Source organism: Ranitomeya variabilis, chromosome 5 (assembly GCF_051348905.1).
Source record: "Ranitomeya variabilis isolate aRanVar5 chromosome 5, aRanVar5.hap1, whole genome shotgun sequence".
Taxonomy (NCBI): Eukaryota; Metazoa; Chordata; class Amphibia; order Anura; family Dendrobatidae; genus Ranitomeya; species Ranitomeya variabilis.
The window spans coordinates 125,425,823-125,442,424 of record NC_135236.1 but is presented as its reverse complement, the minus strand read 5'-3'; the positions used below and the strand labels follow the sequence as shown (position 1 = coordinate 125,442,424).

The window sequence follows — 16,602 nt, the reverse complement described above, 5'->3', positions numbered from 1 at the left end:
CCATTATTTTATTTGCCTTTGTAGCAGCTGCCTGACACTGGCCACTAAATGTGAGTTTGTCATCCACCCATACTCCCAGGTCTTTTTCATTGACGGTTTTGCCCAGAGTTTTAGAATTAAGAGCATAGTTTTACATCTTATTACTTCTACCCAAGTGCATGACCTTACATTTATCCCCATTAAAGCTTATTTGCCATTTATCAGCCCAAGCTTCTAGTTTACATAAATCATCCTGTAATATAAAATTGTCCTCCTCTGTATTGATTACCCTGCAGAGTTTAGCGTCATCTGCAAATATTGAAATTCCACTCTGTATGCCCCCTACAAGATCATTAATAAATATGTTAAAAAGAAGAGGGCCCAATACTGACCCCCTGTGGTACCCCACTGCTAACCGCGACCCAGTCCGAGTGTGCTCCATTAATAACCACCCTTTGTTTCCTATCCCTGAGCCAGCTCTTACCCAACTTACACATACTTTCCCCTATCACCATTATTCTCATTTCATGTATCAACCTTTTGTGTGGCACCGTATAAAAAGCTTTTGAAAAGTCCATATACACTACGTCCATTGTGTTCCCTTGGTCCATGCCGGAACTTACCTCTTCATAGAAATTGATCAGATTAGTCTGACAGGAATGGTCCCTAGTAAACCCGTGCTGATACAGGGTCATGAGGTTATTCCTCTTGAGATACTCCAGCATAGCATCCCTTAGAATGCCCTCCAGGATTTTACCCACAGTAGAGGTTAAGCTTACTGGCCTATAATTTACGAGTTTAGTTTTTGTCCCCTTTTTGAATATTGGCACCACATTTGATATACGCCAGTCCTGTGGTACAGACCCGGTTATTATGGACCCTTTATAGATGAAAAATAATGGTCTATCAATGACAGTACTTAATTCCTGCAGTACTCAGGGGTGTATCCCATCCGGGCCCGGAGATTTGTCAATTTTAGTGATTTTTAGACGCTGTACTTCCTGCTGGGTTAAGCAGGTGACACTTAATGGGGAATTTTTGTTATCACTGATCATATTGTCTGCCATGGAATTTTCTTGTGTAAATACTGATGAAAAAAAGTCATTTAGCATATTGGCTTATTCCTCATCCTCATCCACCATTTCACCCAGACTATTTGAAGGGGGCCAACACCATCATTTTTTAATTTAATTTAATTTCTTACTATTTACTTAAAGAATATTTTGGGATTATTTTTACTCTCTCTGGCAATGAGTCTCTCTGTCGATATTTTTGCTGCCTTGATTTGCTTTTTACAGAATTTATTTAATTTTCTGTATTTAATGCCTCATCACTACCTACTTCCTTTAATTCTCTAAATGCTTTTGTCCCTTATTGCGCCCCTTACAGCTCTATTTAGCCATATTGGTTTCCTCCTATTTCTAGTATGTTTATTCCCATATATACTGTGCACTGGTCCTATCCAGGATGCTAATAAACGTCTCCCATTTTCTTTGTGTATTTTTGTGTCTCAGGATATCGTCCCAGTAAATTGCACCAAGATCATCTCTCATCCGTTGGAAATTTGCCCTCCTGAAGTTTAGTGTCCTTGTAACCCCTCTACTACACATCTTATTAAAGGAGACATGAAAACTTATTATTTTGTGATCACTATTCCCCAAGTGACCCCCAACCCTTTTATTTGCTATGCGGTCTGGCCTGTTGGTTAATATTAGGTCTAGCAGTGCCCCCCTTCTTGTTGGGTCCTGAACCAGTTGTGAAAGGTAATTGTCTCTCATAGTTGTCAAAAACCGATTACCTTTGCTGGAACTGCAGGATTCTGTTCCCCAATCTATTTCAGGGTAGTTGAAGTCCCCCATAATAATGACTTCTCCTTGAGTCGCATCTTCATCTATTTGCTTTACGAGGATATTCTCCGTTGCTTCCATTATTTTTGGGGACTTATAACAAAACCCCTATCAGTAATTTATTATTTTTTCCCCCCTCCCCTTATCTCCACCCACAGGGACTCTACATTTTCATTAGATTCACCTATATTATCACGCAGGATGGGTTTTAAGGATGATTTTACATATAAACACACCCCTCCCCCTCGCTTATCCGTTCAGTCATTTCTGAACAGACTATAGCCCTGCAAGTTAACAGCCCAGTCATGGCTCTCATCCAACCATGTTTCAGATATCCACACCATGTCATAATTATGCTCCAACAACATTAATTCTAATTCGTCCATTTTGTTGGCGAGGCTTCTGGCATTAGTATCCATACACTTTATGCATCTCTCTGTACCTCTATTCTTTCTTAAATTGTTAATTGATCTAACCCCACCCCCCATGCCACCCCCAACTTCCTTATTTGTGCCCAGGTCTCTATCTGCACTATCTTCCCCTCCTATAAATTGAATACCCTCCCCCCATTCCCTAGTTTAAACACTCCTCCAACCTTCTAGCCATTTTCTCCCCCAGCACAGCTGCACCTTCCCCATTGAGGTGCAGCCCATCCCTAGCGTAGAACCTGTAGCCCACTGAGAAGTCGGCCCAGTTCTGCAGGAACCCAAACCCCTCCTTCCTACACCAATTCTTGAGCCACTTATTAACCTCCCTAATCTCCCATTGCCTCTCTGGCGTGACACGTGGTACAGGCAGTATTTCGGAAAATACCACGTTGGAGGTCCTTGCTTTCAGCTTGCAGCCTAATTCCCTGAAATCGTTTTTAACCCCTTAAGCCCCGAGGGTGGTTTGCACGTTAATGACCGGGCCAATTTTTACAATTCTGACCACTGTCTCTTTATGAGGTTATAACTCTGGAACGCTTCAATGGATCTTGTTGATTCTGACATTGTTTTCTCGTGACATATTGTACTTCATGATAGTGGTAAAATTTATTCAATATAACTTGCATTTGCTGGGGAAGAAAATGGAAATTTGGCGAAAATTTTGAAAATGTTGCAATTTTCCAACTTTGAATTTTTATGCCCTTAAATCACAGAGATATGTCATGCAAAATACTTAATAAGTAACATTTCCCACATGTCTACTTTACATCAGCACAATTTTGGAACCAAAATCTTTTTTTGTTAGGGAGTTATAAGGGTTAAAAGTTGACCAGCAATTTCTCATTTTTACAACACCATTTTTTTTAGGGACCACATCTCATTTGAAGTCATTTTGAGGGGTCTATATGATAGAAAATACCCAAGTGTGACACCATTCTAAAAACTGCACCCCCAAGGTGCTCAAAACCACATTCAAGAAGTTTATTAACCCTTCAGGTGTTTCACAGGAATTTTTGGAATGTTTAAATAAAAATGAACATTTAACTTTTTTTCACACAAAATTTATTTCAGCTCCAATTTGTTTTATTTTACCAAGGGTAACAGGAGAAAATTGACCCCAAAAGTTGTTGTACAATTTGTCCTGAGTACGCTGATACCCCATATGTGGGGGTAAACCACTGTTTGGGCGCATGGCAGAGCTCGGAAGGAAAGGAGCGCCATTTTACTTTTCAATGCAAAATTGACTGGAATTGAGATGGCACGCCATGTTGCTTTTGCAGAGCCCCTGATGTGCCTAAACATTGAAACCCCCCACAAGTGACACCATTTTGGAAAGTAGACTCCCTAAGGAACTTATCTAGATGTGTGTTGAGCACTTTGACCCACCAAGTGCTTTCACAGAAGTTTATAATGCAGAGCCGTAAAAATAAAAAATCATATTTTTTCACAAAAATGATCTTTTCACCCCCAATTGTTTATTTTCTCAAGGGTAAGAGAAGAAATTGGACCCCAACAATTGTTGTGCAATTTGTCCTGAGTACGCTGATACCCCATATGTGGGGGTAAACCACTGTTTGGGCGCATAGCAGAGCTCGGAAGGGAAGGAGCGCCATTTGACTTTTCAATGCAAAATTGACTGGAATTGAGATGGAACACCATGTCGCGTTTGGGGAGCCCCTGATGTGCCTAAACATTAAAACCCCCCACAAGTGACATCACTTTGGAAAGTAGACCCCCTAAGGAACTTATCTAGATGTGTTTTGAGAGCTTTGAACCCCCAAGTGTTTCACTACAGTTTATAACGCAGAGCCGTGAAAATAAAAATTCTTTTTTTTTTTTTTCACAAAAATGATTTTTTTAGCCCCCAGTTTTGTATGTTCACAAGGGTAACAGGATAAATTGGACCCTAAAAGTTGTTGTCCAATTTGTCCTGAGTACGCTGATACCCCATATGTGAGGGAGAACCACTGTTTGGGCGCATGGCAGAGCTCGGAAGGGAAGGAGCGCCATTTTGAATGCAGACTTAGATGGATTGGTCTGCAGGCGTCACGTTGCATTTGCAGAGCCCCTGATGTACCCAAACAGTACAAACCCCCCACAAGTGACCCCATATTGGAAACTAGACCTCCCAAGGAAATTATCTAGAAAATTTTTATTTTCCCAAGGATAACAAGAGAACTTCGACCCCAAAAGTTGTTGTCGTCCAATTTGTCCCGAGTACGCTGATACCCCATATGTTGGGGTAAAACCCTGTTTGTGCGCACGGGAGAGCTCGGAAGGGAAGGAGCACTGTTTTACTTTTTCAACGCAGAATTGGCTGGAATTGAGATCGGACGCCATGTCGCGTTTGGAGAGCCCCTGATGTGCCTGAGCAGTGGAAACTCCCCAATTCTACCTGAAACCCTAATCCAAACACACCCCTAACCCTAATCCCAACGGTAACCCTAACCACACCCCTAACCCTGACACACCCCTAACTCTAATCCCAACCCTAATCCCAACCGTAAATGTAATCCAAACCCTAACCCTAACTTTAGCCCCAACCCTAACCCTAACTTTAGCCCCAACCCTAACCCTAACTTTAGCCCCAACCCTAACCCTAACTTTAGCCCCAACCCTAACCCTAACTTTAGCTCCAACCCTAGCCCTAACCCTAACCCTAGCCCTAACCCTAACCCTAACCCTAACGGGAAAATGGAAATAAATACATTTTTTTTAATTTTATTATTTTTCCCTAACTAAGGTGGTGATGAAGGGGGGTTTGATTTACTTTTATAGCATTTTTTATATCGGATTTTTATGATTGGCAGCTGTCACACACTAAAAGACGCTTTTTATAGCAAAAAAGTTTTTGCGTCTCCACATTTTGAGACCTATAATTTTTCCATATTTTGGTCCACAGAGTCATGTGAGGTCTTGTTTTTTACGGGACGAGTTGACGTTTTTATTGGTAACATTTTCGGACACGTGACAGTTTTTGATCACTTTTTATTCCGATTTTTGTGAGGCAGCATGACCAAAAACCAGCTATTCATGAATTTCTTTTGGGGGAGGCGTTTATACCGTTCCACGTTTGGTAAAATTGATAAAGCAGTTTTATTCTTCGGGTCAGTACGATTACAGCGATATCTAATTTATATCATTTTTTATGTTTTGGCGCTTTTATACCATAAAAGCTATTTTACAGAAAAAATTATTATTTTGGCATCGCTTTATTCTGAGGACTATAACTTTTTTATTTTTTTGCTTATGATGCTGTATGGTGGCTCGTTTTTTGCGGGACAAGATGACCTTTTCATCGGTACCATGGTTATTTATATCCGTCTTTTTGATCGCGTGTTATTCCACTTTTTGTTCGGTAGTATGATAATAAAGCGTTGTTTTTTGGCTCGTTTTTTTTTTTTCTTACGGTGTTCACTGTAGGGGTTAACTAGTGGGACAGTTTTATAGGTTGGGTCATTACGGACGCGGCGATACTAAATATGTGTACTTTTATTGTTTTTTTTTTGTTTTTTTAGATAAAGAAATGTATTTATGGGAATAATATATATATTTTTTCTTTATTTAGGATTATTTTTTTTGTTACACATGTGGAAATTTTTTGTTTTACTTTTTTACTTTGTCCCAGGGGGGTACATCACAGATCGCTGATCTGACAGTTTGCACAGCACTCTGTCAGATCAGCGATCTGACATACAGCCGTGCAGGCTTACCAGCGCCTGCTGTGGACCCGGAAGTAGTCCCTGCAGGACCCGGATGCAGCCCCGCGGCCATTTTGGATCCGGGGACTGCAGGGAGGAGACGCTCGGTACAAGGTGAGTACATCGCCTTGTACCGATCGTCTCAGGGAAGCACGCAGGGAGCCCCCTCCCTGCGCGATGCTTCCCTGTACCGCCGGTACACTGCGATCATGTTTGATCGCAGTGTGCCGGGGGTTAATGTGCCGGGGGCGGTCCGTGACCGCTCCTGGCACATAGTGCCGGATGTCAGCTGCGATTGTCAGCTGACACCCGGCCTCGATCGGCCGCGCTCCCCCCGTGAGCGCGGCCGATCGCATATGATGTACTATCCCGTCACTGGGAATTAAGTCCCAGGTCACCTCGACGGGATAGTATGTCATATGGGATTAAGGGGTTAAGGACCTTCCACCTACCTCTAAGTATGTCATTTGTGCCAATGTGCACCATGACCGCTGGGTCCTCACCAGCCCCTCCCAGTAATCTGTCCACCCGATCAGCAATGTGTCGGACACGAGCGCCAGGTAGGCAGCACACCGTCCGACGATCCCTGTCTTTGTGACAGATTGCCCTATCTGTTCCCCTAATAATTGAGTCCCCCACTACCAGCACCTGTCTGGCCTGTACTGCTCTCCTATTTCCCTCCTTACTGTAGCAGTCACTCCTCCGGCTTTCAGAGGACATGCCTGGCTGCAGCAGTGCTACCACTGTACTGGCAACCCCCTCATCTGCCAACTTAGCAAACTTATTGGGGTGTGCCAGATCAGGACTAGCCTCCCTGGCACTCTTCCCTCTACCCCGCTTTCTGAATGTCACCCAGCTAGCTGCTTCACTGTCCTGCAGCTCCATCCTACCATCCCCCCCCATCTATCCCACTGAGCGTCTGCTCAGTGAGCAGAAGACTCCTTTCCATGTTGTCAATGGATCTCAGTGTTGCCAGCTGCACATTTAGATCCAGAATCTGGGCTTCCAAATGCTCAACGTGCTCACATCTCGCACAGCAGTATGCACCCTCGACCGGCTGATCAAGGACTGCATACATGTGGCAAGATGTGCACTGGATGGCATTAACAATAGTGGAGCACATTTCCTAATAAGGATTGCACCACAGAGAAACGTTAAATAAAAAATAAATGCAAAGTATGAATAAAATACAGACAGCAATTCCTCCCTTGGAAACTCCCTGAATCCAAAGTCACTGAATCACAAGTCACACTTACCGCCGTTCACACTTACACTCAGGTCACACTCAGCTCGTTCACACTCGCTAAGCTGAAGATTTAAAAAAAATGTTTTTTTTCTCTTTCCCCTCAGCACCAATCCACCTTGCTGTTCAATGCACTTCCAAAAAGAACTTGAGCCCCAACCAGCTGCCCCTTATAAACCCTTAATTATGAGCCCGCACCCTAAATTAACCCCTTGTGAATATAGCTACTCCCACTTCAGCAACTCACACCAATTCACACAGGTATTTGTTAAAGGCTTTCCAAATACCTCTTCACTGAATCACAAGTCACACACTTACTGCTGTTCACACTTACGCTCAGGTCACACTCAGCTCGCTCACACTCGCTAAGCTGAAGATTTAAAGAATTTTTTTTTCTCTACCCCCTCAGCACCAATCCACCTTGCTGTTCAATGCACTTCCAAAAAAGGAAGGAAAAATATGTTTGGTGATCTGAAACATTTACGTGTGACAAGCATGCAAAAGCATAGGAAATCAGGAAGGGGGCAAACAATTTTTCACACAACTCTATATGAGGGGACGGTACAGAGACTTTTCTAATGATCTTTTTACACTTAGGTCTACATCGATGACAAAGGGGTATCCTCTACTTCCAGAGGAAAGAAGGTTTAATCATAATCACAGAAGGTGATTCTCTGCTGTAAGACTAGTGATACTGTGGATCTCTCTGCCACAAGATGTTGTAATGGTTGATTCAGTAGTCCATCAAGGTCCTGGATGCCTTTTTTGATGAACATAATATTACGAGTTCTGGGCACTAGATTCTTTGATGTGACGTATTTGCCTTCCTCTGGATCAACATGTTCGGTTATACGTTGAACTCGATTGACTTTTGTCTACCTTCAACCTTAAAAGCTATGAAATGTTAGCATTGTATGTGACATCTTAATTGAACATACAAATTTTGACTTTAAAAAAGTGCAAAAAAAATTAAAAGGCAAAAATGAAAAAACATTGAACCACATGTGCCATTTGGAAAAATTTAGTACAAAAACATTAAAAAAAAAACAAGATAAAAAAGAAAAGTTAACTAAACCCGTCTCCCCCACAAATGATGAATCGACCCTTGAGTATTTTTCCAGATGACAAATATAATTTTTTTATCTGCAATTCATGAGAAAAGTGCAGTAACATTATAACTGCTTTGTGATTACTATAGTTATGGCCGATAATGATTCTGAGGTCTATTATAGTAATGGCTGCCATCAGTGGTATTATAATCATGTTCATGGACAAGGTAGATTCTCACATGCACCCTATATAAATGTTTTAGCCACGTATGTGACCACTCGGCTGCTCTGGCCTAACTGGTGCACAAGAAAGCTGAGGGAGAGAGTGGATGTTACCATCGAACATACAATTACGGTTGTTCAGTTGTCAACCAACGTCTACCTAATGTATATGGCAACCCAAGACTACCTATAAATGACATAATCAAGGGCCAGAGCTCTGGAAAACATCGTTTCCAGATACTGAAATGATTTCCATAGTTCTACAATCTATCTAATATATAAAGCTGAATGTGTGTATGTATGTATGTATGTATGTATGTGTGTGTGTATATCCGGGATTGGCATCTGCACCGTCGCAGCTACAGCCACAAAATTTTGCACAGTCACACGTCTGGACCCTGAGAGCGTCATAGGCTATGTTGTGAGGCGAAATTTTAACCCCGCGCGTTCCAATTCACCAAACAATACAGGTGTATACTATATATAAGGGAGATGACAAATATGTATATACTGAGGGGAAAATGAGGGCTGTGAGTGCAAATTGAGAGGAGTGAGGGAAAATAGTGGAGTGATCGGAAAATGACAGATGTGAGGTCAAAATGACAAGAGTTAGGGGGGAATGAGAGGAGTGAGGGGGAAAATAAGAGGAGTGAGGTGCTATAACTAACCACAGATATTTACTATGCCCAGGCAACACCGGGCTCCTCAGCTAGTATAGAATAAAATAACAAATTCCAGTAATATAAAATGAGACCAGTAATAACAGAATATATACAAGACTTTATATTGCACTAAGGATGAATGCTCGTCAGATTGCCTACAGTTTGCAGGGTTTCATATTTTTACATAAGTGATGTGCTTGTTATATCATATTAAGTTTATAAATAATGACTGATACAAAGTGATACCCATGGCGTCCACTCACAGTGCAGTTGGAATATCGTGTTTCACATCCAAGAAGAGATCGGGTACACAACGCTCATCCTGATTGCATCCATTCCAGAAAGGGATCTGAACCAGAAGAAAAGGTATTATCACACAGGACATCATTTCCGATATAATGAAAAGGAGGATCTGCAAAACACGAGACTGGCACAACGCTCAGTCCATACATATTACTCTAAGGCTTGGGTCACACAACTGATTTTCTCCATCTGAGAAAATCAGTCCAATTATGCTAATCACACTCTGATAAGAGTTTGATCAAAATGGGATCTGATTTTCTTGGAGTTGGAGAGAATCAAAAAGTACACCTTCTCTATTATGTCAGTCATTGAAATTCAGACCCAACTCAGATGTCATCCAATTCTTTTCACAGACCTATAGACATGAATGGGCGAGTGCCATCTGACTCTTGGAGGCAAATCGTACATCCTGCAATTTTTTTTCCTTGCTACACCTGGTCCAAAGAAGAGATCAGACACGTGCACAACCCCATAGAATTACATGAGGACGAGTGCTATTCAACTAAACCCACAGATAGCACTTGTCCGATCCATATGGCCGTCTGCGCGAGCTATAAAGCTGATAAAAATGGCTGATTTCAACCAGAACAAATTTTCGAAAGGCGGAATTTACCAGCAAACAATTAACTTAGCCAACCAATGATTCCATTCATCATCTGGAACATGGTTGACTGAGTCTGGAATTTGTATTTGATCCATTCATACCTATGGACAAAACTTGAGATAAAGTAACCACAATTATATACATAGGCGAAATTGACAGACTGACATATCCACAAAACAGGCTATGGTAATTTCCTGCCAGAAAAAAAGCAATGTGTGGATGAGACTGGAGGAAACTCATCCACTTTGCTAGAACTATTTTCTGTTGCGTATAACCCATTAAAAAATCTGGACAGAAATCTTGCCATTCTTGTACTGGCCACTGGGCCTAATATTAAACTCATATTTGTTCTTTACAGAAGACTTTTCAGCAGTCTTTGTATGACAGGATTACAATGAGATGTAACACCTCAATGCACAGCTGATAACACAAAATCCACCATTCCCAATAAGTTGTTGTCACAGCTCACCTCTTCCCCCTCCTTGTACCATAACCTGTTCTGTACAGAGGCCTTTTCAGTTGCTTCACTGAAGCACTGCAGCTCCTTCAATGTTGTGCTAGAGACAGTAGCACATCAGTACATGGACTTAAAGAGGTTTAGCTGCAGTAACGGATATGGCCACATATGGTGCTTTGTGGCTATATATTGGTTGTCTGCTGATGGTTGGGGTGCAGAGAGTCAGACCCCCATTATAGGCACATTTTTGGTCATTTTGATTTTAAAAGTCTACAAAGAACTGGAAGTGGTTTATGTTAACATTGTTCATGGATATTGTGAACCTGTCACCAGACAATACGAGTTACGTCCTGCTTGCTTCATGTGGATGATGCGTCCCTGTATCATCCACACAGGCTCCCCGGAATCACGCTCCCTGGAATCACAAGTCCCACAGTGCGCAGGCGCTGGGCCTCTCTGACCTTTCCCGGGGACTGCACGTTGCAGTACTTTGCTCTGCCCTCAACAGACCAGATAAATACGCCTGCGCAGGAGCGCGATTCCGGGGAGCCTGTGTGGATGACACAGGGATGCGTCATCCACATGAAGCAAGCAGGAGGATGGCATATCAAAAAGATGGGAGGCGCCGGACCAAGACCAGCGACGCCCATGAGACCGGACCGCCCCCCCCAAGTGAGTGTAATAAAAATTATTTTTCTTCTCTTACAGGTCAGATCGGAGACTGATATACAGCATTATAGAATGCAGTATGTCTGCCCTGAAAGGTGGTGGCCGTAACTCGTATCGGCTAAACCTGGTGACAGGTTCCCTTTAACACATGATCGTCATTAATATCAATTGTCTTTTCATTATTTGGCCATGTATCCCTATATACTAACCACAGTGGTAGTTTTTTTACAGCATTGTGTCCTGTCATTGCCTCCCAAGTGTGGAAACAGTCATAGAATTAGGCAACAGTCTAATAAGTAGTAGAACATTGATTTTGTAAAATAAAATCTAATGAGTTTCAGAAGAAGTTGAGGTTTGAATTGAATTCATTTTCATGCAATATAAGTAATGAGTGTGATTCACTGGGAGTAATGTTCAATTATAAAGAAAAGATCCCCCATGATGGTTTTATATGTAGGGCTGGTTCTCTAATTGCTTTTTTTGGCTTTCCCAAAATTCCTCATCTGTATTGAAGTTGTGCATCTCAAGGCTTTGAAGGCTTTTTTGCTAAATATCAGCTCATATATTACAAAGCTTCATGCACAATTACTCTGGCACATGCCTATTACTCTCGTTGTTAAGAGAGGGATGGTAAAGCAGAATCTCTGCGCCTGCTTTAAATAGCAGTATTAACACTGTTTACCACTGCGTTCTTTGCCATCAGCCATTTAAAAAAAATCTTTGTAATCTTTCTATTGACAGTATATAGATGACATGATGGGTCCATCTCTTTGACTTATTAGTCCTTGTAGTCTCCTACCTTACAACTCCAAAGTGGCCTCATACCTTTACATTTCTCCACTCCAGCATGCTTGACGGAAGACAGGACCTCACTCGCTCTATAGGTCCTCATACAGGACCTCACTAACTCTATAGAACCTCACACAGGACCTCATTCGCACTACAGGACCTTATACAGGCCCTCACTCGCTCTACAAGACCTCATACAGGACACTCACTCGCTCTACAGTACCTCATACAAGGCCTCACTAACTCTAAAGGACCTCATACAGGACCTCGCTCACTCCACAGGACCTCATACAGGAAATCACTCACTCTACAGGACCTCATTTGCTCTATATGACCTTATAAAGGATCTCACTCGCTCTACAGGACCTCACTCGCTCTACAGGACCTTATACAGGAGCTCACTCACTCTACAGTACCTCACTTGCTCTACAGGATTTAATACAGAACCTCACTAGTTCTACAGGACCTAATGCAGGACCTTACTCACTTTACAGGACCTCACTTGCTCTACAGGACCTCATACAGGATCCCACTCACTCTACAGTACCTCACTTGCTCTACAGTACCTAATACAGGACTTAAAGGGAAGGTGCCATCAAAAAAATTTTTTTTCCAGCAATTGAAAAATTGTAAAGAATTAATGTTTACATTTTCTTAAAAAATATTTTCATTTGTTTATAATTTAGTAAAATATGAAAAATAATTTTAAAAGGTTTGGCATTTCCACTTTTAAACACTAGGGGGAGCAGCTACTGAAATTTGACAAAAACCTCGTGTACAACTAGCTCACATTACAGCACTGCAGTAATTATGGGCGGAGTCTGCTGACGTGTGTGATGTCTCGTCTCCTCCCCTTCTGGGTGTTTGCGAAGGGAAAAGAGAGGATGAGATTCAGGAACCCAGTGAGCGGCCATTTTGTTGGTGACTGCAGAGTAAGGCTGCCATCACACTAGCAGTATTTGGTCAGTATTTTACCTCAGTATTTGTAAGCCAAAACCAGGAGTGGAAAAATAAGAGGAAAAGTATAACAGAAACATATGCTCCACTTCTGTATTTATCACCCACTCCTGGTTTTGGCTTACAATACTGAGGTAAAATACTGACCAAATACTGAACGTGTGATGGCAGCCTTATACTGACAAGTAGACAGTCACCGAGGATGGCAGGCAGAAAGGATTCTGGGAGATATGTGGTGGAGGGAGCAGGGTGACAGCAGCACAGAGTATTTCAGGAGAGCAGTGTGCTGGTCTATGGGGGGCACCCTGTTTGTTGCGCGGAGCAGCCAGGGATTTACATAGAACGCTGTCTTTTATACACATGGATGGACCGTCTGCTCCACAGAAATCCAGGAAACATTTCTGCGGATTGATGGCCTGTTCTGATCCAGACTTTGCATGCAGACCCCATTCCCCTCCTCAGATCCTGTCTTCTCCATCCTGTCCTGGCGATGTGTGAAAGTGGGACGACAGGCGAAGTACGGGGTGACGCTGGGAAGGAAATGTAGCCATATAGTAAAGATAAAAATGAGACCCCTCTCTTCAGCAGCCTGACCAGCCCTGACTGCACCTAACTGGAGGTCATGCTGCCCCCTCTATTACCCCAGACCCGCGTGCAGGTGCTCAGCCAGAACCACCATAGAATGGGTCCCCTTTCTGAATAGAATACTGCCATACAGATCACACATAAAACCACCATATAATTCTCACATAATACTGCCACATAGATAGATCACACATAATCCCACAATATAGTTCTCATATAATCCCGTCATATAGTTCTTATATTATTGCACCATACTGATCAAACATAATACAACCATACATATCACATATAATACTGTCATATAGATCACACATAATGCCATCATGCAGGTCACACATAATAATTAGCGGCATCAAGTGTGGTCTATATGGCAGTGCTATGTTAAAAATATACATTATATGGTGGCATCATGTGTGATCTATATGGCAGTTTTATGTAATAAATATATCCAGCAATATTATGTTTGATCTATATGGCAGCATTATGTAACAAATATATATGGCAACATTACGTACGGTCCATATTACAGTATTATGTAATAGATATATCTGGCGGCACTATGTATGACCTATATGGCAGTACTATGTAATAAATATATGTGGAGGTATAATGTGTGGTCTTTATGAGTATTATGTTATAAAATATATATGGCGGCATTATGTATGACCTATATGGCAGTATTATGTAATAAATATATATGGTGGTATATTTATTATGCAAAGGCAGGAAAGTTGTGAGCTATGCCCTTCTGTGACCCCCACAATTATTATATTTATTTATTTTATTTTTTTTGGGGGGGGGGCAACTAGACCATATGCTTTGTCGCCCTATGATTTGTATGTACGCCCTTGGTGATGATCCTCACAGCTTGTCCTGAAAGACACGAGGCTTGCGGTGTCAGTGAGATTGAGGTGGGTTTCAGGGAGCACGAGATGGGTGTCGGGGAGTATGGGGTGGGTATCAGGGGGCATGGGGTGAGTGTCAGTATGGGGTGGGTGTCAGGGGGGCATGGGGTGAGTGTCAGTGAGTATGGGGTGGGTATCAGGGGGCATGGGGTGAGTGTCAGGGAGTATGGGGTGGGTGTCAGGGGGCATGGGGTGAGTGTCAGGGAGTATGGGGTGGGTGTCAGGGGGCATGGGGTGAGTGTCAGTGAGCTTAGTGTGGGTGTCAGGGCCCAGCCACAGTCTTTCCTCTTCTGCTCCCTGGATCACTAGTCTCAGACTGCTGCCACCTGCCCTCTGCTCTGGAATGTATAGTAGGAAGATCAGGCAGGAGACCTGAGGAGCTGCAGGACTACGACACTTAGGAGCTCAGTCCTGGCATACTGGGACTTGTAGTGACACAGCAGCTAGAGCTTGCCGAGTGTCATCACCCCCTGGGGTCTGCTTCCTTGTGCCAACCATAGCCCAAGTGTTAGAACAATATTATTGTGCCAACCATAGCCCACCTCTTTACACTGTGCAGACCTTTCACCTGATCCATAGGTGAAGCCCCCAGACTGCTGCCTGCCTGCACACTGATCTTCCTGCACCATGCACAGCAGGCAGCGAAGGGTTAACCATTACTGGCCAGCCTGGGTGCCGCCCCTTGTAACCACCCAGGGATCCCCGGCTGCAGAGAGTTGCTCTATTTTTAGAAACACGGACTCCAGGCTGCACCTACAGTCACTGTGTGAGTGTGATGAGGTGCAACACATCCAGGCTCCAGCCGCAAATCAGTGCTGCACAGAGAAGCAGCAGACATAACGCTCCATATACAGGGAGACACGCTGCTGCTGGGGGATTTCTGGCCCCTGGACTGAGGGAGGAAGCTTTCAGCAAGACAGTGCAGGTCGGCAGTGATGGCAGCCTGTACTGTAATACTAATTACAGGCTGCGATCACTGCTAGCACTGCAGATACTTACCCTGGACCCTCGCTCCCAGCAGCTTCTCCCCAACATCTTCGGTCATCGCAGCCCACAGCAAACAAAATGGCCGCGATCTCCTCTCACAGCTGTGACGTAGCAGCTCAGTGGGCGTGCCCAAGTCACAGCTGTGAGGCAGGAGATGGGGTCGGAGTCCGACTGCAGGCTCCTATGTACATGGCTGCCGTAAGTGAGGAGTGCAAGTGTCGTACCCAGACACTTTCACCCACACTAATGAAAATGGCGGCCTCCAGTGGCCAAAGTAAAAGGGAATAAATAAAAAAGTATGAAAGTAGTACATTTAGTTTTGTATTAAAAATAATTGATTATATAATCAATAATTATTAATACAAAAATTAAAATCACGGCACCCTCCCTTTAACTCGCTCTACAGGACCTAATACAGAACCTCACTCACTTTACAGGACCTCACTCGCTCTACAGGACCACATACAGGACCTCACTCACTCTATAGGACCTCATTCACTCTACAGGACCTCACTCGCTCTACAGGACCTCACTCGCTCTACAGGACCTCATACAGGACCTCACTCACTCTACAGGACCTCACTTGCTCTACAGGACTTCATACAGGACATCACTCGCTTTACATCTCATCTACTCTACTACACTTTCTTAAGTTTGATCCAAAACTCAAACTTAAGTTAGGTAAAGTTTTACATTTTATTCTTATTTTTTTCTTCCAATATGGCAGGCTTAACTTTTTCAGATATATGATACTTATGGTGGAAATCAAAGGTAATCTTATATGGGACTACATTAGCATAAGTTTGAATGGTCTACGTTTGCCTCCATCAGAAAAAATGCATATAATCACATAAAAAATTTATAGGGATTGATATCTATATCTGGAACTATATACCTTGTCCACCTTGTCTTGCCCTCTGATGGTTTTGTTAAAAATCGCACACAGGTGGAATACAGCTGCATTTCCCATTTGTAGTATGAATATACGTTCAATAAAAAAAGGGATATATTTTAAAAGTTGGTGTGAATCTAGCCTAGGACTTATCCAATTAGTTTTCTACTTTTGTGGCATTCTGATGAGTGCAGCCTGCTCGGCTCTTTCTGTAACCTCCATAGACTTCTTCAGTGAGGACTAACTGCACAAATGCAGTTTAGGAATACCACCCTAGGGAAGTCGCTAATTCAGGATCCACAAAACACATTTTTGCAAACTGA

The 16,602-nt window shown here is 42.8% G+C and overlaps 1 protein-coding gene across 3 annotated transcripts in view; it reads right to left on the bottom strand.

Annotated features, from left to right (window-relative positions):
* ITGA11 (integrin subunit alpha 11) overlaps positions 1 to 16,602 on the bottom strand; it is a 246,562-nt gene that overhangs the window by 44,607 nt on the left and 185,353 nt on the right. For all 3 annotated transcript variants that reach the window (XM_077263233.1, XM_077263235.1, XM_077263236.1), the window contains one exon: positions 9,395 to 9,480. In XM_077263233.1, coding sequence (XP_077119348.1) covers positions 9,395 to 9,480 — 86 coding nt within the window. The remainder of the gene's footprint in view (positions 1 to 9,394; positions 9,481 to 16,602) is intronic.